The sequence below is a fragment of the Curcuma longa genome, chromosome 10, assembly GCF_044706935.1.
Source record: "Curcuma longa cultivar G26 ecotype Majalengka, Jawa Barat chromosome 10, ITB_CL_G26_1.1, whole genome shotgun sequence".
Lineage (NCBI taxonomy): Eukaryota > Viridiplantae > Streptophyta > Magnoliopsida > Zingiberales > Zingiberaceae > Curcuma > Curcuma longa.
Window position 1 is genome coordinate 9,236,481 of NC_133870.1, and position 25,385 is coordinate 9,261,865.

Consider the following 25,385-nt stretch of genomic DNA (forward strand, 5'->3'; position numbering starts at 1 on the left):
ATAATACCCTCCTGCATCGTGACCAACTGTTTCTCGATTTACCTCCTCACAGATGGTCGTGGGACCGACCGTGTGAGACCTCTAAGATGACGGATTTTACCTTTTGCAGAAGAAAAGAAAAGTGAAAAAGTAAATAAAAAATAAATCCTTTTGATTCTTACTGCATTTTGTGGCAAAAAAAAAAAAGTTGATGCAAATAAATTTTTTTTTTTTGCATTTTGTGGCAAAAAAAGTTGATGCAGTTTTTTTTTTTTTTACTTTTAACTTTCCTGCGCAGCAGATCATTTAATTACCTTCAGCCTTTTTTTTTAATCTCTGGAAAAGGTAAAACCTTTATATTTGCAGATTTTACGGCGCCCCAATTAACACCAAATCACGAGTCAAACTCGAGCCCTTGCGGGTCCCGACTCCCCAAACTCACCCACGCGTTTACCGGTGGCGTCGAATGTGGGTACCGATTGGGTAATCGATGAGAGAGTAGCTTTCGGTGTGTGTAATGATGCGGGCGCGCGACGTTACCAGCTCGCGCACGGTCAGGATGCGGTTCGATGCGCCCGCAAATCGCTGACCTCAAAGCTGCGGATCTGCCGTTGCTTTCTGGCGGACCGATAGGATCCTGCGGAGGATCGCGCTTAGTGGGTATGGGATTTGAATGTGTCTTTGTAGCGGATCCTGCGCCGCCGGTTCAAACCACATTGGAACAGCTTGGAGCTTCGGAGGCGAGCTTAAATACTTCCTTCTAACCCTAGAGTTAAAAGCTAACTCGTCCGGCTCGCGCTGCTGCTCCTCCCTCTCCGGGCGAGATCCTCTCGCCATCGTTAACTCTCTCGCTTGGCTCGCCGCGTAGCCGACCTCCAGAATCGAAAACCCTAGCGCCGCCGCCGATCGGACCTCTTGAGGCCGAGAAATCCGTGGTCGTTCGGGTTCCCTCCGCGTCGCGATGGATCTTGCCAGCCTTACCGTTGTACTCCGCGCCGCGCTCAGCCCCATCCCGGAGGAGCGCAAGGCTGCCGAGCAGAGTCTTAATCAGGTGAAGTGCTTTCGCCTTCTGCTGTTCGATCGGTTTTCGTTCGGCTTGGTGTTGTCGATTGTTAACCTTTGCTGCTGTTGAATCGTGTCTCTACGATGGTATCTCTGTATACTTGTATTTAAGTTATTTCAAAATTTGATCTAGTTTGATTATTGGATATTTGGATTCTGCTAGTGCTATCTAATTTGGCTTGTGTGAGATAAATCCATTTCGGCAATCAAGAAGTTGCCTCTTGCCAGAAATTATGGCCACATGTGGTGGAGGAATCCTCTCCTCAGAAGGACTTTTCTTTTTTGCAGAATCTATATTCAGTAGTTCTCCGTAGGCCTAGTCTGCTGAAGTATTCTAGTTCAACAGTCGGTTCATGCTAAAATGTCAATGAACACAAAGTAGGATTAACCGAAAAAATGTTTATAAATAAAATAATAGAGTTTTGAATTTTCTTTTTTTTTTGTCTATCAAAAGTATGTTGATATTATTACTTTTCATGCTGATGCAAGGTCAAAATACCTTGACACAGTTTGTTTTATGGGGGTGGAGTGATATGGATGTAAATCAGATTTGGGAAGTGGTTCATTATCTTTTACATTCCCTGGCATGGACGTTAACTCACATATGGAACTGATCCTCTCGTCACCTTTATGTTTGTTTATCCACATAGGGTGAGAATTGACTAGTAAATGCTACATGCTTATTTACCACATCAGTGAAGCCTTCTTTGTAGTAACAAAGAATAGATAATTGCAGAGAGTTATTATATAGTTATATGATTATAATTATTTTTAATATAGAGCCAATCCACTGTAGGTCAAGGTATTAGAGATATTTATTTGTAGTGGAACTAATTTTATTCGGTTGCTCGGCGTCACTATTCGCTCTTCCTCATTCCCATCTGTCCAGCTCGGTGTCAATATTCGCTGCTCCTCCTCATTCCCATCTGTCCAGACCGATCTCACTCTCCAATCTATTTCAAGTAGAATGGCCCGATTGAGATCTCTTCAACCTGTGCTGCGAATGATAGTGATGGACTTAGCGGACGAGGCATCATTCATTATAATATTATAGCTTCGATTGGATGACTCGTGTAGACTAAGGAAACCGAGTTACTACAATTGCGAATAAAAAATGTAATTTTTACATTAATAAGAATCAAGCAAGTTTTGATCTCAAATAATTCCCTATTGTTATCTTTTCTTTTCCTTCATCCACTTGTTTGAAAACATTATCTATTTTCATCCATGGTACTTCTCAGTCAGTGGTCTGATTATTGGTATCCACACAAGAGTGAAGTCGCTATTTTATTGCATAAAGTATAACTTTAGTTTCTACCATGATGCTCCATAATATGCATTGATCATAGATTAAGAATACTGTGCCTTGCCAAATGGCACTCTCAAGAGATGCAATAGAGCAGTAAAATGCAACATAATCTCAGGCATCCTTTTCTCCAGTGTCTTCTCCATATACTCCAGTCTCATCCACCTGCTGTAGGTCATAGGTTGTCACACTTGATATGTGCCTATCCAAATTGTGTGACCATCTTATAACTGATACTGACACCAAATGGATAAAAACCTGCCTGGTCACTGAGACATCAAATCTAAGTGTTGACAATATCATACATGTGAATGCTTCCTAAATATGTTTAGATTTTGTTTCCCTCAACAATTAAGTTATCATGTCCTGTCTAATTTTTGATGGGTGTGCTGAGTACTAGATGATTTAAAATGAAATGTATTAATATTCTTAAACTGTTAGATGTAGTTGGCAGATGATAAGATGAGAGAAACTATGTTATAGTAACAGACATATTTAGATGCAAACTTAAGAGAATGGACAATTGATCAGATGGAATAATTTATACAATCTTACATTGAACTTAGCGTTGGAAATGATTCTTGTGGCTGACTCCATGATATATGTCATGTGCCTTGCTACTCTTTTTGATCTTTGGCTGGTTTATGTTGTGGATAGTGCCATGTTGTGGATAGTGCCACTCTTCTTCAATATATTCTCTATAGGTAATAGTACTTTTCTTGATGCAGTAATTCAATACTGGCATTTAAATTACATCACATTTAAAGTTATCTGAACTCTGAATGGCATTTGATGATTCATTTTGAATTTTATTTTATGGTAGCTACTAGATACACCAAAAAAACACAATTGGATATGCTATACAAAATTACAATTTCTTGATATTTTAGTCAAACACTAAATCATATTTGAGATTTTTATCTACTTGTTAGTCTCTTTTAGAAAAAGCCAGCAATTCTATATTTAACCTCCAAGGTATATCCATATATTGTATTTGCTTCTCCAAAGTATATTGTATCTTGACATGGTCAGAGTTTATTTTCTTCTGTTTTATTGTACTGGATTTGAATCATATTTGTATCTGCTAAAATGTATGAAGAACTATTTTAATAGTGAAATCTTACATCTTTTTGACTATGTGAGTCCTTTTCTTATGCAGTTCCAGCATACACCACAACATCTAGTAAGGATGTTGCAGATTATAGTAGATGGTAGCTGTGATATTGGTGTACGACAAGTTGCCAGCATTCATTTTAAAAATTTTGTGGCAAAGTACTGGTCACCTCATGAGCCTGGTTGGAGTAACATGACCTATGTCTTTTGACTTGGTTCTTTGCTTTCAAACTGTAAAATGACAGCTGTATGTTTGCTTTAGGTGAATCTCATGAAGTATTGGAGAGTGACAAGAACATGGTTCGTGAGAATATTCTTGGTTTTATTGCCCAGGTTCCACCACTGCTTAGGTATATCAATTAATTATTCCACCTTTTATGACTTCATTTTTTGACTTGCCCCCATTGCTGACTCATTGACACAATATGTGTTGGTGCAAATTAAAATTTAATTCAATGATCTTTGATTGAATTAGGTTTTGATTGCAGACAACTTTCGCATATGTCTGCATGTGAGTGACCTTGAGGTTAGGTTTTAGCTGAGTTTTGTCAGACTAGGTGTTGCTTTTCTTATTTGCACCTTTGATCTACTGAATTCTGTTCTATTGGGAACGTCATCAATAATCTGCTACATTTACTTATGCGATAAACTATTTGTTTCATACAAAATAAAAGTAAACATGGTGGTTTTATCATATGTTCATATAGTTTAATTAATGAATATTATCTTCATAGTTGAGTTTAATAGAAGATGCTGATTTATGCCGAGCCATAGTATATAGATGTTATGTTAGTCTATAATGCAATGAGCTAAGGTATTAACTCCTTTGTTTTCTCTCCTTAGAAGCTTGTCTTCATCCATTTCTTATAGTTGGTCTTTCAAAGTATTGAAACTTAATAAAATCCTAAGCCACCTCCGTGGTCAATAGCTTGTGCAGATTTAATTTTAACTGCATTTTCTCTACACCCACGAATGCTCAAATCTTTAGTAAGTGAAGCCTTCAAGACATGCCTCTTTAGTTTTAGGCATGAAATTCCTAGTACTGAAAACTTATAATGTCACTTGTAGTATATTGTTTGTTCCTCTAATACTTTCTTGAAATTAACAGAGCTCAACTTGGTGAATGCATCAAAACAATTATCCTAGCTGATTATCCAGAAAAATGGCCAACTCTTCTCCACTGGGTAAAATGCAATTTGATGTCACAAGATCAACAAATACTTGGAGCATTATATGTCCTACGATTTCTTGCTAGAAAATATGAGTGAGTATGCTAAATAATTATATTTTTCTTCTTTTGGTGATTTCATAGATATTTAAAACAAATACAAATTTCTTTGCCTTTAAGAAAAATACTTCTTTTATTTCATCTATGCTTATGCTGAGGTTGTATTCTGAACCATTTGAGAAGTCAAAATTTGTCTAGTTATGCACATTTGTCTATATTGGAATTTATCTATCTATATATATGTATATAAACATATTTTAACAATCGTCTTCTCTATGGTTTATTGTTGCAACCTTGGTATTTTTAGAACATGATTGAACACTCTGAGATTTTTGACACCTAGTCGGTTATAATAAACTATCTATCAGTCAATGATAACACAGTTCAAAAACCACCACGTTTTTTGCTGCCAACCATTTTAAAAATATTATTTAATATAAAAGCAACTAACTAGATTCAAGCCTTTGTTACAATGAATATATATTAGTTGGTTATAACAACTGTATCTAATTGTATATAAATCTAAAAGACTATTATTACTATATAAAAACACATTTTGATGGCCAGTTCTGTTGTTGCCACCTATCCATTTGTTGTAAAGAGCTACTTATTATTTATAGCACACTTCAAATAACCATTTCTTTAATTGTTGCTGTCTAAGCTTTTTAAATACCTTACTAAAAAAATTAGATCATGACACTGAACTTTTCTTACAAGTAATTTACCTATCAATTAATCATCTAAATATTATCTAGTTACATGTTCAAATATTTTTAATAAGCATACCAAAATAAAGATTGGAATTTATTTTATATAAATATTTCTTGATAAATATCCATTTGATTTTATTATTAATTGGCTAATTAAACTTCAATAATTATGGCTAATTTGAATATGGTGAATGAAATTAATTCCTAAGATATAGATAAATGATATATATTATCCATGTATGGAAATGATTTTTGAAAGATTGGTTTCCCTAAAAATAAATACATTCTTAATATTTCTTTCATCTTTACAATTTCTTTTGATAAATTTACTTGAATATCTACTATTTCCCATAATTAAACATAAAATATTGCCTCTCAATATCTTTTGGTATTTACTTAAAATTCAACCAATGTATTATCGATAAATAATCATTTAATTTCATGCTATTTTTAAATATTTTTTTGTATAAATTATCATGTATGCCAACAACTCAAATCTAGTTATTAATAAAATATTTAATATTTAGAAAAATTAATTTTCAATCACTTATTTGTGTAGTTATTTAATACATATTGACATTCTAAAATTGCTTTTGTTTTATCGGAAAGAAATTGTTATATTTCAAAATTTTTGCTGGTTATCGGCTTCTATTATGACAATTTGCTTGCTTCTTCAATCACTTGCCTATTAACTTTTATCATTTTTTGCTTCTTTTTTAGGTTCAAATCAGATGAAGAGAGGACACCACTTTATCTTATAATTGAAGAGACATTTCCCCTCTTACTTAATGTCTTTAATAAACTTGTTAATGTTATTAACCCTACAATTGAAGTGGCTGATCTAATTAAGCTCATATGCAAGATATTCTGGTCGTCCATATATGTAAGCGCAAATATTTATATTTTATTTTCTATCTGATGCTTAAAAGCAATTTCATTTTCTCTATTGGGAATTTGGGATGTTTTGTTTCTCAGCTGGAAATCCCAAGGCCACTGTTTGATCCCAATGTGTTTGGATCGTGGATGGTTCTATTCTTAAATATTTTAGAGAGGCCTGTTCCATTGGATGGCCAACCTAGTGATCCAGAAGTCAGAAAATCTTGGGGATGGTGGAAAGTCAAAAAGTGGACAATTCACATCTTAAATCGCTTATACACTCGGTTGGTGATTTCAGATTTGGGAATGAGGTTTCTTGCCATTTCTTGTTCTCAATTAACTTGTGATTAAGACTTACAGGTTCGGGGATGTGAAGCTTCAGAGGCCAGAAAGCAAAACATTTGCTCTAATGTTTCAAAAGAACTATGCTGGAAGAATTTTGGGTTGTTATCTACAGATGCTTAATGCTGTTCGGATAGGAGAATATTTACCAGATAGAGTTACCAATCTTTTACTTCAATATCTTGGCAACAGGTTATTTTTCCTTGAAATGGTTTTCTATATACTTCTAGTCGTTTATCTAAATTTCTGCCTGTTACAGTGAGATAAGTGTCATTATTTTACTGCAATTCATTTTTGGGGTTGCAATAGCATCTTGCAACAGTTCCTTTTCCATTATCTTTTATTTCGTCTTTTCTCACTTATTCTATGAATCTTTAGTTGCAGAGTGTGTTGTGTTTTGGAAGCCTTTAAATAAATTCAAGGAAGAATCTCCTGAACCTTACCACAATGAAATAACAAACAGAAGACTTGGCCAATGCATACTCTATATGTTTTTATGTGCTATATCCATTTTAGTCTCTTTCTTCTGTTCCTTGTTTATTTTGAGGCTTTTGCAAGTTGGATGGTTAATCTTTTATCTGGTTTGCCATTAGCTTGTACAAATTGGTGGCGAAGAAAAAGTAGGATATAGCCATATAACCTATTCTTCTTTCCATTTCAACAAGCATTTCGTTGATGAGAATGTGAAACTGAAGTTTGATTTGTACCCCCACCAAAGAATGTTAATAAATTCAATTAAAACAACAAACAGAAGGCTCTGCCAATGCATACTCTTTATATGATTTTTTGTGCTATATCCATTTTAGTCTCTTCCCTCTATTCCTTGTTTATTTTGAAGCTTTTGCTAGTTTGATGCTTAATCTTTTATTTGGTTTGGCATTAACTTGTACAAATTGGCGGCGAAGAAAAAGTTGGATATAGTCATATAGCCTATTCTTCTTTCCAATTCAATAAGCATTTCCTTGATGGGAATGTGAAACTGAAGTTTGAGATGTATCTCCACCAAAGAATGTTAATAAATTCAATTAAAACAGTGAATGTGAAGTAAACTATTAGGGAAAGAATATATAGAAAGTTCTAATATATTTTTTTGTGTGATAAAAAAATTCAAAGGTTGACAAATATTATCTCTAGAATTTGTTACTTATATTTCTTGTTTTATGTCCTGTTTTATTTATTTAAAACAATATATTTTGTTTCAGTAATATACTACCACTCCTTCTCTCAATATTTAAGTTATGTCATGCATGCATTTCCACTTTTGTTAAGTTGTAAATTATTGTTCTCTTGCTGACAAATGTGATTTATAGAATTTGTTACACATGTTTCTCTGATTATGTCCTGTTTTATTCATTTAGAACACTCTAATTTGTTTTGTTAATATAACATCATTCCCTCTTTGAATATTTAAGTTATGACTGAATGCCATTTCCACTTTTGTTAAGCTGTAAGTTATTGTTCTCTTGCCGCTTCTATTAATTATGTTTTAGCAATTATTCATTCATTTTCTGCGTTTAAATCATTTTTTTAAATATTCTCTTGGTCATCTTCTGATAGAAGTTCACTAATCCATGATGCCAATTAACATTGATTTCCTTTTTCCCAATGCTTTATGTAGTATTCCGAAGAATAGTATGTACCAGTTGCTGGAACCCCAGCTCGACATTGTTCTCTTTGAGATAGTTTTTCCACTCATGTGTTTCAATGACAATGATCAGAATTTGTGGACTGAAGATCCACATGAATATGTCAGGAAGGGATATGGTGAGTTTTTAGACTGTCCTGCTACTAAATCTGGGTTCTGGAACTAAAAATACTATTTTCTTTTGTACAGATATAATAGAAGATTTATATAGTCCGCGAACTGCAGCCATGGATTTCGTGAGTGAATTAATGAGAAAGCGTGGAAAGGCAAACTTTGAGAAGTTCATTCAATTCACTGTGAATGTTTTCAGCAGGTACACTTTTTTATGGGCCTTTTACTTATGAAAATTTAATTACAAGGAAATATTTCATTTAAGCATGTTTATGGTAACCAGATATGATGAAGCACCTGTGGAATTTAAGCCATATCGTCAGAAAGATGGTGCCCTTTTAGCAATTGGAGCTTTGTGTGATAAACTGAAGAAAGCAGAGCCTTACAAGTCAGAACTTGAGCGTATGTTAATTCAACATGTTCTTCCAGAATTCACGAGTCCTGTTGGTCATCTACGGGCAAAGGTTGCTTTTCTAAAACTTTGTTAACTTTTAAATCATTTGACTTTTGTTTTATGATACTCTAATGGAACGGTAGAGTTTATTTCATTTCTTCATTGTATAGTTGTGTTCACAATTCATTGTATAGTTATTTCATTCATTTTATGCTAGAAACACCGTGGGCTTCTTTATGTTGCAATTTGGTCTACTTCATTGCTAGTATTCTTCCCTTTCCATAATACTTGTTCTAGATTTATGATGTGCTGGTTCATGTGACAGAATACTATGCTTCTGCTGCCTTTGGTCAACCTAATATCTCACATATTATTTCCTGAATATATTGATGTTTTATCTGAGTAAATTAAGTACACGTTATTATAGATTTCACAATGCTACTTCTTGCTACTCTTTGATTAATTTAGTTTACGTTTTTATTGTCAATGCTGCCAAGCTTCCTTTTGTTCTTGTGATTAAAGTCTTCCATTTAGCTAATTGGTTAGTTTGATATCTTTTTATTTTTTGGTCTATCAGGCAGCATGGGTTGCAGGGCAATATGCCAATATCAACTTCTCAGATCAGAACAATTTCCGCAGAGTGTTTCATTGTGTCATTGCTGGCTTTAAAGATCCAGAGCTTCCTGTGCGTGTTGATTCAGTCTTTGCTTTGCGTGCTTTTGTTGAGGCATGCGTAGGTTAGTTTATTAAATATGATTTTTTTACTTGACATCAAGGCCCTATTTACTTGGACAAAAATCTAGGAAGAGGTTAAGTTCAGAAGAGGTTTAAATGAGATATATTGAGATTTTATTTACTTGGAGAGAAGGTTGATGTGAAATAAAAAATGCGGAGGGATCAATTTGTATTCCTTATTTTACTAATTCATTTTTTGAAAAATGAGGAAAAAGCAAATTCAGCCATCCCTATTTTGCTCTTCCTATTCGTGCATGTCTATTACATTGGTTTTTCGTCTTGTTCCTGCTAACATTCTGTGAGATCGAGAATGTTGCATACCTCCCTGAGCTGAGGCAGTCATAAGGGGTCTCTCACAAAGGGCAAGCTGTTGTCTGGAATGCTTGCTCATGACTGCAAGCTCCCTTGAGTGGAATTGAGAGGACACCTGTGTGCCAAAGGCAGTTATTGTTGTTCTGTGAGCTCTTTTTTAGTGTGTTGATCTCTTGTGAGTGGCATATGCCACTCAGTGGTATGTGACGATGAGCCAGAGTGTGAAATCTGGAAGACCACTGGAGATTTGAGGAGGAATATTAGTAAGGAAGAGAGGGAGTAAGCTGAAAGAAGTTGGGGAAGGATAGGTTTGGAAAAATTATATATCAAATTTGTCTTACTTTTCCATCTTCCCAAAGTGAACAAGATTAGGTGTTTTCTTCTCGATTTTTCTGTTTCTACCCCATTTTCTGTCTTCCTAGTTTCTAGTCTTCCCTAGTAAACAGGGCCTAAGTGTTTGTGTTAAGGACAACTTATTATCTGATTGTATTGTTTCTTCTACAGATCTAAATGAGATACGCCCAATTCTCCCTCAGTTACTTGATGGTATGTTCCTGCTATTTTATCCCAATGTTATTTTATTGCATACACTATATGATCTCTAAGTAGTTCCCTCTCTACCTCTCTCTCTCTATTGCTTGTCAATGCAATAGTACACTCTAATCTTTGTAGTTCTTATATTCACAATTAGGTCCCTTAAAGCAATTTTGCCTCTGCAGAATTCTTTAAACTTATGAACGAAGTGGAGAATGAGGACCTTGTTTTAACTCTTGAGACCATCGTTGACAGATTTGGTGAAGAGATGGCACCTTATGCTATTGGGTTATGTCAGAATCTGGTAATTTGATAGCATATCAACAACAATTTATTTTCTGTATGAAATCCTCTTGATATTTTCTTTGTAGGCTTCTGCATTCTGGAGGTGTCTCGACTCATCTGAATCAGATGATGATGCTGATGACTCAGGTGCATTAGCAGCTGTCGGATGCTTACGTGCCATAAGCACAATTCTTGAATCTGTTAACAGGCTTCCCCATCTCTTTGTCCAAATCGAGCCTACTTTATTGCCTATACTGCAGAAGATGTTGACTACAGATGGCCAAGGTAACTATTTTGCTTTATTGCACATGCTAGTTAGTGTCAGTTAAACATGTGATCATGGTTGACAGTAAATGTTTGTTGTGTGTGTGTGTGTGAGAGTGAGAAAGAGAGAAATATATACATATAAGGCGAGAGAGAGCCAAAGAATGATAGATTTGAAAAATATCATTTATGTGGATTGCAAACATAACACACTCCATGGCACAATTATATAAATTGCAACTTATTTATCATTTGAGTTTTTATCATCAAATGACAGTACCAAATTGTTATGCTACTCACAAGTTTGAGTATTAATTGTAGCTTTAATTCAAGACAGAATCCTGTTTAATCTGTAAGTTTATCCAAGGACATGGATGCTGGCTGCTTAGGTCTGAATTGAATGACACAGAAGATAGCTGGTTAACTCCCTCTTTCAGATTCACCATTTTGATTATGAATAATTTAGCTTATGTGTAAAGCGTGGGCTGCCAATGCACATAGTTAATTCTTTCTGCTTTTCATGTAGGGCTGTGTTCCATATTCTATATCAATATCTAATCTTTGGCTCTGACATTTGAATTGGTAGGAGTTAAAAAACATTGTTCAAATATTTGAGATTGTCTTGAACTGAGTAATCATTTTTGTAAAAACTTGGGATTTGTATAGTTATAGTTTTTGAAGACAGGTTTTGAGTGCAGGGATAATTGCACGCTTCGAAGTTGCATACTCCAAGTTGTGTGCCAATGAGGATGTTGAATTTTCTTAAACTATAGGTGTATTTGTAAATTATTTACAGCCCAAAAATAGTATAGTGGAAGGGAGAAAAATCCAAATCAGAAAAGCTTTCTTTAGTTTTCTCTTTAGCTATCAGATTATAATGAGATAATACTTCTACTTTGTTTCTTGCAGATGTTTTTGAAGAAGTTCTGGAAATAATCTCCTATCTGACATTTTACTCACCAACAATTTCATTGGAGATGTGGAGCCTTTGGCCTTTAATTGTGGAAGCACTTGGAGATTGGGCTATAGATTTCTTTGATAGTAAGCCTTTGCTTTCATATCAAGTCACTCATGAGTCATGTTCTTTCACACTCGTCTTTTGCAGTTTAGCACCAAGATTAACCTAGCATGTCACACCTGGCGTTATCTTTTGTAATCTTTATCAGTTATTCTTCATTCATTGCTAAAATTTCATTGGTCTTCCAGATATCCATTATGAATGCGTCCTGTAGTATCTACATCTTTGTCTTTTCTCTTAAATATAAAATATGATTCATGTCTTTGAGTTTAGTACGTTCTAGATGTTTTTAAATGGATAGATCCTAACATGCTTTTAACATTTGCTTATTTTCAGTATCCATCTATTCAGTGGATATCAGGGTTCGATTGTTGTGGTTACTATTCTGTCTGTCTTTGAGCACTTGGATCTTATGTTGATATTTTGTTTGGCTTCTTCATGCTTTTAGTTAAGGAACATATGTTAATATGCCAATTTTTGTCTACACTGTTTCATAATGGTTCTCTTCCTTTCCTGTAACGATTTATTATAGGACACTGATATAGTTGCTAATTATGATCTTAGTTTTGTTCCTTTACGTTTGTTAAATTTTTAGAAAAAGATTCTAATATTCTATTCTTTGTTATGATTGCATATATTTTCATTGCAAATAGTTTCATTCCTATTTGCACATCATGATGTTTCCTTGTTATTGGTTTTTACTGGTTCTATTTTCTTGAAGATATTCTTGTTCCGTTGGACAATTTCATATCCAGGAGTACATCACATTTTCTTACATGCAAAGACCCTGACTACCAGCAAAGCTTGTGGACTACTCTTTCATCTGTAAGTTAATAACTTAAAAGAAAAGGCATATATCATTTTAATATTCTACATTATTTTCAGCTGACTCAACTGTCAAATGGTCGGGGACTGTTTTTTTTCATATGCTAATGTCAAGAAACACATGGTGATTCAATGCAGATAATGTCGGACCAAAACATTGATGATGCTGATATTGAGCCTGCTCCTAAGCTAATTGAAGTTGTATTTCAAAATTGTCGAGGACAAGTAGATCACTGGGTTGAGCCTTATTTAAGGATCACCATTGAACGATTGCGTCGAACAGAGAGGCCTTATTTAAAGTGCCTTTTGATGCTAGTGGTAAGAAATTAAATATTGGTGCATCTTCTTATCCTTCTGGTTTATTGTTTATTCATATAGGTTATTCATAATAAAGCTCCACTAACTAGATAGAGATAGATATGTTCTTTAGATTTTTCTATGCATGTTTCCAATTTAAGAAACTTCTTGAGTTTCTAGAAGAGTTTGTTTTCTAGTGACCATGAGTGCTAATCTGGTACCGTTGGAGCACAACAAACAATCGATAGTTAATCTCTACCTAAAGTTTATTTTGCAAACTTTTTAAAACTCTTCTAAAAGGGGAGCCTTGGCGCAACGGTAAGGTTGTTACCATGTGACCTAGAGGTCACGGGTTCAAATCCTGGAAACAACCTCTTGCCAAAGGCAAGATAAGGCTGCGTACAATGAATCCTTTCCCCGGACCCCGCATGGCGGGAGCTTCGTGCACCGGGCTGCCCTTTTTTTAAAAGTGTATGCATTGATATGCCATGAAGTTATTTCAGTGCACATGTGGATGCATATGTAGCGAGAATGAAAATTTATTTAACACTTAGTATCCCTGACCATGGTTTTAAGTATCGATCTATGTCAGTCGGCATAGGCGGAATTTATCGTTTTGCCCGCCGACCAACATTGGTACCGGCATAGTGACCTCATTGTAGCCTTATGAGGTGCGGTGGTTGTTGTGACCCTACGATCGCATCCGTAAGGTTGTCGGTTGCGGTGTTTTTTTCTTCTTTTCCACAATTTTATTTAGACAAAAAAATTTATTTTCTAAATAAGCAATTCCTTTATCTTGTATTTTTTTTTCTTTCATCCATTAAATTTTTTCTTTGTTTTTTCCCTTCTTTATTAGTTTTCTCCTCTATCCATTCACGAACTCTTGGTTAATTTCATCTCTTCACAAAGTAGAGAAAGAAATCCTCTTTAAGGATGATTATTTTTTCCCTTCTTTATGTGTCCATGAGGTAAACATAGAGAACAAATCCCATATATGTAGAAGACAAATTATTAAGAAAGATAAAAATAAATAAATATAATATAATTTCTAATTTTATAAAATATACCACTTCTAATGACCTAAATTATTCTATATATAAATTTGGTTTAATTTTAAATTGCTAAAAATAAATCCAAATTAAATCTAGTTAAAGCTACTTGATCCTACCATGTTTACTTGGTAGTGTTTAGTTAATCCTAAATCGACTTTTACTCAATAAGGGTCAAACATTTCAAGAGATAATATCAAAATTTAAATTCAACATCCATCATGTCTAATATAACTCAACGGTAAACATCTATAGCAATTAAATAATAAAATATTTTTTAATTAATATATTTTATATTTAAAAAAGTATCGAGATTGGATTGGCATGACATGGTACGACACCGAAATTTTATAGGCATGGCATAGTATGATACCGAAATCGTATTGTTCCAATCATAAATTGACACTTCGGCATGATTCGAAATTTTAAACCATGCCTTTGACACAATTTAAATTATCATAAGGATTTTAAAAAGCCATAAAATAGTTTAAACTTGACATGGATATTAAAGTTCAAATCAGGTTAAATTTCTATGCAAACATCTTCAAACATCTTTAAAAATTAGTGGGTATAATTGGTAAGCTTCCTTAGGAAGTTTAACCTTTATTGAAATGTGCGTAATCTTCATTTCTCACTCTTTTCACTATATGTATTGAGGGAAAAATTATGTTTCCTCCTCTCCAACCCTAGGAATTTCTCTCTACCTTTGTATATTATTGATGAACAGAGAATATCATTAATAACATTTTGCCCCTGATATATTTACATATAAATTCCTAGTGCTTGCCTTCAAGTTTGTTTGAATATATTGTAGATACCAGTTTATTACAAATATATCCATATGTCTAGAGAATGAGATGCAGATAAAGAGGATATATCTAGTTGAGATGTCTGTAAAATGATGCGCATAGAGAAGATTGATTTGACTTGATGTTCAAGGAACAGTCCACATGGGGAGAGGAGGATTGATCCCTTTTAAGATCCACAGAATGAAGCATGTGGAGAGAAGCGGACTAATCTGTCTTGAGGCCTTTGTGGTATGCATGCAGAGGAGAGATTTTGCTTTAGATCTGTGGAATGATGCACTTAGAGAGAAACTAGGGCAAGCTGCCTTGGAATCCTTGCAATGACACACGTGGAGAGATGGAAGGCAAACCCACTTGAGGGGTATAAGACGAAGCACATGAAGAGAACTCATACCAAAGGAACTCGCGCAAAAGGAAGTCACGCTTAAATGGGCTGAAAATTAGCTGCTGAAATTGGGCCATAATTAATCTGCTGGACCAGCTACCAGATTGAGCTGAAAACTAGGCCTTAATCTCGGTTGGCTGCTGAGCAGACCAAATTAGGATATTCGTTGTGCTCTTTGAGTATCTGTTGTGCAAGAGGAAGCCTCTGTGCTGCCCATGCAGAGGCAGCAAGATCGTCCTTCGGAGATGCATAGTCACAAAAGATGTTTGGGGCCCATTTAAAGGACGTTGTCTCCTTGAACTTGTGCAAAGATCAAAGTGAGTCTCGGTGTCATCTAGGACTTTTGCGAAGTTTGGTGATTTTTGGCATTGTTTGGCACTTGCACAAAGGACAAAGCTTAAAAATGTCTCCTGGATGGGACTCTTGTGAGCACATGGATAATCAGACCAGTGATTGGAGATAGATTATGCAAAGGATGAGGCTCTAAAGCATGTTGAGAGAAAAATTAGCTTTTGTCCTCTAAAACCCTAGGCAACCCTCTTTATTTTTATATTTTATTGATAAATAAAGATGTTACAAATAAGTCCTTAAGTATTGTATATTTAGGGCAAGTGAATGTGAAGCTTCGTGCTTAATGGTAGACCAACCGCCATACAAATGTCTCATCTTTAACAAACCAAGATAATTCCCTTACACTTGTGCCTCTTTTTCTTTTCGAGGAATGATTTCCTTTTTATTAAGTTTGTTGATTATGGGTTATATACTTCACATCTCATCTATTCCTAGTTGTTAACTTTGTTATAGCTTGTAAACTAGTTGTTTTAGATCAACTAATTAAAACAATAAAACAATACATGATTTTGCATATATGACCTTACCATGTGAAATACAATGCCAATACAGCTATATAAAATAAAAAAGACTTTAAATAGAATGTCTCTTTCAATGTTAATAATGTTGGCTTTTAAAAGGTGCCATGGCAATTTTTCTAGATACACTTTTGTCCAATTCCCTGTGTCGGGCTAGTTGGCATACATAAAATGTACTAAATTGGTAAATTAATGAAATTTAATATTATATGGCAAGAGCAATCTCTATTGTGCAACCCATGTTTTATCATTCCATGTTGACACTTAGGCACGCTTCAACATGCTAGGATACACCACAAGATGAATTCAAGTAATATTTATTCTCTTTTTGTATCTTTTTACCCTAAAATTTTAATTTAATTCATTATAAGTAAACAATTTCAAGAAGATTTTGTGAGGAAAGTTTATATGAACTCATCTAGATATGCATTGAAGTAAAATCTGATAGAAATCATTGCTAATTCAACTATTTAATTAATAGTTATTAAAATATAAAATCTAGGTGGAAACGTTTTTAAATGACTAAAACTCATTTGAATTCATCTTTGCATGCTTTAACACATTAAGTATGCTATATAATATAAGATTTTTTTTAATTATCCAATTCCTATAATCTTATTTTATAAGTAAATAAACTAATTAGAAAGTGTATTAAAGGAGTAAAACTCATCTAAATTCATCTTGTTATGTTTTAATGTGTGTCAAAGCATGCCAGGTAGTAAAACATGTTACCAGAAATTGTACCATTTGACTGGGATTAAAACTTCAGCATATAATTGTCTTTTGTACTAGGAATGGCAACAATTGCTCAATGCCTTTGTTGCAGTGGTGAGTGATGGAAGCAGAATGGAGATTGTAGATTTTTTTAAGACAGAATTAAAAGAGAAAAGGATGTAAAGGACTTTCTTATTGCTGAAGATGCTTTGTTCTGCAAAGCTCAACGGCCAGGCTGAATTTATATAGCCAATTCAATGATCTTACATGTGTGGCTTATTTTTGTTGCATGCTCCAACTGGCTATGCAAACTGGATAATTATGTCTTGGAATATTGATTTTTCATTGTCTACATTTTTGGTTACTCAATTCGCTGCTCTCAGTGTTAACCAAACTCTTGTTTGATGGACAGCAACAGAATTTTCCAGGGTTACATTCCTCACCCTTTGCAAAGCTATCATCTATTTGAACAGATAACAAAAGAATAATTATTTCGTTTGGCATTTTTGCTAGCCTTATATAGAGAGACACGTGTATTGTTTCCTTGTAAATATCCTCTGATACTTCCTGAGAAATCTATTGTATGTGACATTCATGGTGTTTTATTTAGACACATCTGAATTATTTTCTTGTCAATATCCTCATCTTGTACTTCCTGAAAATCATAGTCTGTGGCTTTCTTAATTTCACAATAGTTATATATTTGTTCAAAAAATTGTGCCATATTATCTTTGAAATTCACATTGCAATAGTATAATGAGCTTATGTCTTATTGTCTTGGATTTCATTCGCCAAAATTGCTCAAGTTTTGATACCAAGGTCAAATCTCCATTATGTTGCAATGAGATTTGTTGTTTTTGCAGATTGCAGATGCTTTTTATTACAATCCCATATTGACACTCGGGCTACTACATAAGCTTGGGGTTGCTGCGGAGGTTTTCAATCTCTGGTTCCAGATGCTACAGGAAGTGAAGAAGAGTGGTTTGCGTGCGAATTTTAGAAGGTTGGAATCATTTTATTATGGTCAATCAGTCTGGTTACTAATTAACCATTTGTAATTGCAGGGAACATGATAAAAAAGTTTGCTGTTTGGGATTGACTTCAGTTCTGAGTCTTCCAGCTGATCAGTTGCCAGGAGAAGCATTTGAACGAGTCTTCAAAGCAACACTTGATCTTCTTGTTTCTTACAAAGATCAAGTTGCTGGTAAGGCACATACCAGGACATACTTTTATGGTTTCAGCTTTTTGTTTGTTCAACAATGGTTGGTTTTCTTATTGTTTCTTGGTTGTAGAACTTTTCTAATAGCATACATTTTTTCTTATCCTGATGTATTCATTAGCATATATTACTGCTAAAACTTAGTGTTTGTGTTCATTATGATTTCTGCTTTATCTATCCATCACATGTAAGTACTTAGTAGGATAGTCTGCATAAATAAATCTTATTGATGCCACATGTTTTTTTCTTTGATTTTTGACACGACTTAACCTAACTTGCAGTTTCCTGGGTTTGGGTTTGACCTAAATGTGTTTGGGACATAAATGGGTTCACCTGTTCATGACTTGCAAATAAATGGGTCACTGCGGAGTCAAATATGGGTCAACTGGTTTATAAATATATAGATATTTAATTATTTATATTAGTTAATTTATATACATTATAAATCTATAATTTAATATATATATTACAATTATATAATATAATATAATATAACATAAGATCATGTAGATTGTATTTTATATTTTTTTACAATTAAAAATGATTTCTATATAGTTTATTTTTAAAATTTGTGTTAGTTTTCCTAAGTGGGTTGTGTCATATGAAATGGGTCGTATTCACAGCCATCAAACCGGTTTAATTGAATGGGTAACTGATGTGTCAACTTATTCATAAATATGTTGTGTGTAGTTTGAAAATTTTGACCTATTTATTAAACGGGTGGTGATCTGGTTTGGATTAAATGAGTCAGAGCTCAATAAGTAATCACCCGTTTATAACTTGCCATCCTGAATTGCTCTGTTTTTTCCCTGCACTTAAAAACCTTTATCTGGTATGAGATGATATAAACAGGGAGGTTGTTTGAGATGATTATTTGGTTAACTTTCCTTAATATGCTTGAGCAGACGCCAACAAGCAGGATGATGCTGATGACGATGATGATATGGATGGATTTGATGACGATGACGAAGATGAGGATGAGTCTGACAAAGAAATGGGAGATGATGCTGAGGACGGGGATGAAGTCAATAGTCAAAAGCTCCAAAAACTAGCAGCAGAGGTTTCATGATCTTATCTATTTCTGGTTCTGTTTCCATTTTTGTTTTACCTCCAATAGGTTAGCATTTTCATTTGAACATTTGACTGCATGCTTGTATTTGGGATGACAATTCTGAGTTCTTCCAATGGTAATTTGCACAACCTGTTCTGTTTGGCATTACCCTGCCTACCTCACTGTCTTTATGCCCTGAGATGCAATATATATATATATATATATATATATATATAAACTCTCATGAGAGGCAGGATCCTCAATGATTTTATGCCTCACTGTCTTTTTCTCTTTTCCATGATCGGTTCAACAACTAATCTATTCCAGATATGATATATATTGATCTGTCCTGAACTTGACCTCATCAATTGCTAAGTTTGATCTCATCTGTCTCTTATGGTTTTCAATACTATATTCATAAACATGGAATTTAAGTATTTATGCATTATTCTGTTTCTTCTTTTAGCTTTCTGAGGTTTCCTCTGTTATTTTTTCTTCTTCTTTTTCCTTATTGCTTCCCTTTTAAAGTGGTCTCTGCAAAATCAGGCAAGAGGGTTCCAGCCAAACAATGATGATGACTCTGATGATGATTACAGTGATGACGAGGAGTTGCAATCACCAATTGATGAAGTGGACCCTTTTATTTTCTTCATGGATACTATCCAAGGTAAGCATTATTTCTTATCTGGCACTTGTTGGATGTATGCTTTTCGATGCGTTCTTAACAGAGATATTTGACTTCATTGATATTGATGTCTACAGCTGTGCAATCATCCAATCCTGCTAGGTTTCAGAACCTAACCAGGTCATTGGACTTCCACTATCAGGCTCTGGCTAGTGGTATCGCTCAACATGCTGAACAGAGAAAGGTGGAGATTGAAAAAGAGAAGCTGGAAAAGACATCAAATTAGTGATATTGGTAGTCTGCCACAATTGGTAATTTTCCAATCGCTACGGTCGTGATCATTCCTTTAGTAGACGAAGACTGAATCTGGTTATGTTATCCTTGGTTCTTTTTGGTGCGTAGTGCTCAAAGTGCTCAAAACACCATCAGCTGTGCGACACGGATAATTGTCATGGTACTTTGGCTCCTAATTTTTTATGTTCTCCCGCGATAGGAGAAACAAGATGACAGATACATGGTAGGACATGTACTGTTATCTTCGATAAGTTTTGTTGGAAGTTTTTATTGTAGAATTGGCAACTTCATGATGTGTGAAGTTGTCCCCTATTTTCCATTCTTGGGTTCATGATAAAGTGAGAAACGAGTCATCTGTCTTTCATGGAGCGGCTATTGTTTGAGGAATTGTTTCCTGAGCATAGCATCAACCAGGTATAGAGTGTATAGTGTATGATTATTATTGAGGGAATTCTACTTGTCTTTGGAAAGGTGTCGGTCATTGTGTTATACTTTGGACTCAGATTTATTTATTGGTCATCGATCACCAATCAAGGGGTGGTTTTATGTAACCTATTGTTTTTATCCTTTTCCATTTTGTTTCTGATTCTGTTGCTCATATTTGCAAACAAGATTTGATTTGATCTTTCTAATGTCATAATACTTCATGATCTTCAATTTTGCAAAGGCGATAAATAAAGTTGTATGAATCTTCATTAATTTTACTGTTTGAAAGTGTGCTTGATATTCATGTATCATTTTCTTCCATTTGTTTATCAATGTTTGAAAGTTCTTTAGTCTGTTATGGGAAATATCTCTACAGATTTTGATTGTATTTCCAGCATTGGAACAGTGTCGATCAGCCTTTTTTAGATTTTCAGGGCTTGAATCGATTAATTTTGGAAGGTTTTATGAAAAATTTTCATTGATTATCAAGGTAAATTGGAAAGTATGAATGATGCATCAGTTAACGTTTTAAGATTGTTTTTTCATCAGAGGAAATTAATTTATAATGCGTTATAGTTAGAAATCTTAATTAATTTTTCATTGAAGGAAATTAATTTATAATTTGTTGTAATTAGGAATCAATCTAAGTGTCTGGTTAATTCATGAGTTTGTCATGAACACGGGCACCCCTAAACCCTAAACACGGGCACCCCTAAACCCTAAACTCGGGCACCCCGAGTGTTCTTCATGAGCCATGAATTGATGATATGGGTAAAAGCAATCAATTAATATGCTAAAAAAATAGATGAAAAAGAATATTAGTTCATTTTAAAGTGATAACACACTCCTCAATGTTGAAGTGTATAATTAAGTTAGCACACTAAGTAAACTAACGCCTAAGAAAAATAATAATCTTAGAAGTTTTATACCTTGAAAATGTTTGAGTTTGTCATGTCTAAATGGTGCATTATAAATTTTTATATTTTAAAAAATTGATTTGTTAATCAGTACATAGTTAAATGTTTGTATATGAACTTTAATAATTTTATATGTTTTTAGTGGGTTGGAGTTTGTGTGATCGTAAATGAATTGGGTGTTCATTATATGTTCAGTTTCGTAAAGCTTATTTATTTTATTTAATATATCTATAAATTTGAATATTGTTTTGAAGAAATTTTATGATCAAGAATGATAAATTTATTTATTTATTAAATAGATACATAGAATATAGTAATGTATGAATTTTTATAATGAAAAATAATATAAAATTTATGTATTAGATAACTATTTAACTTAATTTGTATGGATAACAGTATGGTTAGTTGAGTTTGATAAAAAAAAAATATTCGAATTTAGTTTGATAGATTTATAATAATAAATTTAAATAAGCTCCACATGTAAATAAATAAGTCTAACGGTATTTTCCAATGCAAAGATATTTTAAGAAGTTTATGAAATTAAAAAATTTAACAAAAAAAATTCAAATCATCATGTATACGAGATTTGAGATTTTTAATTTAAGAGCAATAGTGAAAATTTAAAATAATTTTTTTTTTCAAAATTAATCATATGAGTGGGATTAATAATTAATAATAAGATTTGAGATTTATAGAGAGATTTTTTTTATCATAAAGTGAGTAATAAGTTTTTATATATTTGATGTGGTATAAAAATTTAAAAAAAAAATCATTTCGAGTTCTGAGATCCCCTCCTCCAAGTAAACGGACCTAAAGGGAAAGGATAGCCACGGTCCCCCTAAAGCCCTAGCCACCACGGGCTTCAACGTATAAGTATCGTAAGGTAACGAAGAGAGGAAGCGAAGTCGAGAGGGCAGACTCTTCCAGCGGCCGAAGTGGAAGCGGAAGCGGCGGCGGCCGAAGCGGAAGCGGCGGCGGGGGCGGGGCGAGTCCAGGCTATAATCACCACCGCGCTGCCAAGATGGGTACCGATCATGAATCCTAGAATTGTCTTGTGCGTTGTTCTACCATTTGCCGCGATGCCGTCGTTAATGGCGCTGTTCTTCTTCTTGTGCTCGCAGGCATTTCACGCGACTCCATGCACAAGAGGCGCGCGACCGGAGGCAAGAAGAAGGCCTGGAGGAAGAAGAGGAAGTAAAGATTCGATTTCTCTTTTTAACTCTCGATTTTCGTAGCTAATCTTCTCTTCCTTGAATTATGTGCTTTTAGCACTCTGTTGCTTTGAATCTTATGGGAAAAGAGGACTTTGAACTCCAAAATCGATCGAATGTTCCATGTTCGTCTTTCAAGATCATATCTCGTAACTTAATCCTACTGTTTTTTTTAAGCAATCCTGTTTAGATCTACTTTTAGCTGTTCTATTCATAAATAAAGAAACAATAAGCTTTACTTTAGATTTCAATTTTGGTTTTGGTTTTTTTTACTTTTGCAAGGTATGAGCTGGGAAGGCAGCCTGCAAACACGAAGCTCTCGAGCAACAAGACTGTGAGAAGGGTACGAGTTCGAGGAGGCAATGTGAAGTGGAGGGCATTGAGATTGGATACTGGGAATTACTCATGGGGAAGTGAGGCCGTTACGCGCAAGACCCGGATCCTTGATGTGGTTTACAATGCTTCAAACAATGAGCTTGTGAGGACTCAAACCCTTGTAAAGAGTGCAATTGTTCAGGTTGATGCTGCCCCCTTCAAGGCGTGGTATCTCCAGCATTATGGCGTCGAGCTTGGGAAGAAGAAGAAGAACCCAGCGGCCACAAAAAAGAGACAACCGAGGTAGATTTTAGTGTTCCATTATGTATATATATCCTTTCTTCCGCCATTATTTCAAGTTACACTACTTTGAATGATTGTTTGAACATCAATTAGTGTTCCATGATAATGGAGCTTGATTGAGGTTTTCCATTTTTTCATGGGTCACAATTAGGGTTATGATTTATGTGCATATCCACTACTAATTCAATTGAAGGCTTTTGCGTTGCTTAGGGCTCGTTTGAATATATAAATGCACCCATCCCAAATATTTAGGGTAGATTTTAGTGTTCCATTATGTATATATATATCCTTTCTTCTGCTATTATTTCAAGTTACACTACTTTGAATGATTGTTTGATCATCAATTAGTGTTCCATGATAATGGAGCTTGATTGAGGTTTTCCATTTTTTCATGGGTCACAATTAGGGTTATGATTCATGTGCATATCCACTACTAATTCAATTGAAGGCTTTTGCGTTGCTTAGGGCTCGTTTGAATATATAAATGCACCCATCCCAAATATTTAGGGTAGATTTTAGTGTTCCATTATGTATATATATATCCTTTCTTCCGCTATTATTTCAAGTTACACTACTTTGAATGATTGTTTGATCATCAATTAGTGTTCCATGATGATGGAGCTTGATTGAGTTTTTCCATTCTTTTCATGGGTCACAATTAGGGTTATGATTCATGTGCATATCCACTACTAATTCAATTGAAGGCTTTTGTGTTGTTTAGGGCTCGTTTGAATATATAAATGCACCCATCCCAAATATTTAGAATAGATAATGCTGGTTAGATTTGAGTTCATAAAAAGTTTTGTGATTTAAAGTTAAATTTTGCTATTGGGAAATGAAGAGATAATTATGAATTGATCCATCTTCTTCAAATGTCTATATGTTCAACCATCATCTTCAGTTAAACAAACTGGAGTATGTTTTTTTCTGCTAAATTCCTTAGTGCACATAGTAGAATCTTAACATTGGATTATCCTGGCTGTTATTCTTTTGTTCTGTGGATTTCGGTTACATGTTAAGCAAACCCCAAGGTTCTAAAATTTGCTTTGTTTAATTCAAAGTTGGCTTCCCTTGCAACAATTGGCTAGATAATTTTGTGCGATCAAGCTGTTGTCTCTGTTCTTATTTATGATGTATGGATTAATATTTTCTCCAGCTATGAAGCAACTCATCATTTTTTTTTCGGAATACATAAATACATTTATTCTTTCAACTTGGAACCTGAACGAATCAACTCCGTTTAGTGTATACATGTTTTTTCAGATACAGTAAGAAAATTTTCATATGTGCATCTTGATCCTCATCTTTTTCTATAATTTGTGCTGGATTCTGCCTTTAAATCTACCATAATACTTAATAACCATCTTGTTTCAATGAATGGACCATGCGTATAAGTTGTTGAATTTCGTATGGTTGCGTCTGTCAGGGGCAAGAGGGAGAAGCTACTGCAGAAGTTAAGAAGAGTAGCCATGTCCTAAGGAAGCTGGAAAAGAGGCAGCAGGATCGGAAACTCGATCCCCACATCGAGGATCAATTTGGTACTGGAAGGCTGTTGGCCTGCATATCCTCTCGCCCCGGCCAGTGTGGGAGAGCTGACGGGTTAGCCGAATCCTATGAAATTTAATCCCGGTCGATTAAATACTTCCTCATTTACCCTATTCATCGACTAATTTTTGGCATTGTTCCCCATTCGATTCTACAGCTACATATTGGAAGGGAAGGAGCTTGAGTTCTACACGAAGAAGATCCAGCGGAAGAAGGGCAAGGGAGCAGGAACAGCCTAATTTTATTTTTTTTGCAGTTGCTTTAAAAATGTCATTGTTCCTTGTTTTGTTGAGTTATCAAGCCTTTGGATCTTTAAGATATCTTTCTTTCTGGAACTTTTAGCATCAAGCACAGGAGACATAACTGTCGATTTTGGTGTAAACTATTCGAGGATGCTCAGTTTATGTTTCGGTTTAAAGAACTGTCTTGTTTTGTGGTTGTGCCATTAGGGCGAAAGAGAATTTGCCTTTGCTTGAGATAAGGCACAATTCTAGATTCAATAATGCAGCTGAAACACTCTAGACATTACATCACTTCTCAAGCCTAGTTATTCTTTAGCATCATCGAACTCGATCCCGATCGATATGCTCAGGTAAAGAAACAACAAATCATAAGCAAGG

At 34.5% G+C, this 25,385-nt stretch overlaps 1 protein-coding gene and 1 pseudogene across 2 annotated transcripts; both read left to right on the forward strand.

The window, feature by feature from the left end:
* The first annotated feature begins 779 nt into the window (after window positions 1–779).
* On the forward strand, window positions 780–20,599 carry LOC141835806 (importin beta-like SAD2). Of its 2 annotated transcripts, XM_074723179.1 has the most exons (23): window positions 780–1,030; window positions 3,507–3,642; window positions 3,723–3,810; window positions 4,569–4,724; window positions 6,119–6,281; window positions 6,374–6,558; window positions 6,635–6,808; window positions 8,235–8,380; window positions 8,451–8,574; window positions 8,656–8,836; window positions 9,344–9,503; window positions 10,318–10,359; window positions 10,533–10,651; window positions 10,719–10,917; window positions 11,806–11,937; window positions 12,636–12,739; window positions 12,878–13,057; window positions 17,723–17,862; window positions 17,924–18,063; window positions 18,984–19,138; window positions 19,676–19,796; window positions 19,892–20,065; window positions 20,157–20,599. In XM_074723179.1, exons 1-22 carry the CDS (start codon window positions 941–943, stop codon window positions 20,038–20,040), a joined length of 3,084 nt encoding a protein of 1,027 aa, XP_074579280.1. In that variant the 5' UTR covers window positions 780–940; the 3' UTR covers window positions 20,041–20,065; window positions 20,157–20,599. The 2 variants fall into 2 exon arrangements, with proteins under 2 accessions (XP_074579280.1, XP_074579279.1); XM_074723178.1 differs by having other exon boundaries at window positions 19,892–20,599.
* A 1,736-nt stretch (window positions 20,600–22,335) lies between these two features.
* LOC141835810 (small ribosomal subunit protein eS8-like) lies at window positions 22,336–25,162 on the forward strand (annotated as a pseudogene).
* The last annotated feature ends 223 nt before the right edge of the window (window positions 25,163–25,385 follow it).

Bases quoted from the DNA above. Each gene is read 5' to 3' on its own strand.
- LOC141835806 (XM_074723178.1), top strand. From the start codon at position 941: ATGGATCTTGCCAGCCTTACCGTTGTACTCCGCGCCGCGCTCAGCCCC. The intron at 9,504-10,317 runs GTTAGTTTATTA...TTTCTTCTACAG, and splicing joins TTTTGTTGAGGCATGCGTAG to ATCTAAATGAGATACGCCCA. The intron at 12,740-12,877 runs GTAAGTTAATAA...GATTCAATGCAG, and splicing joins TGTGGACTACTCTTTCATCT to ATAATGTCGGACCAAAACAT.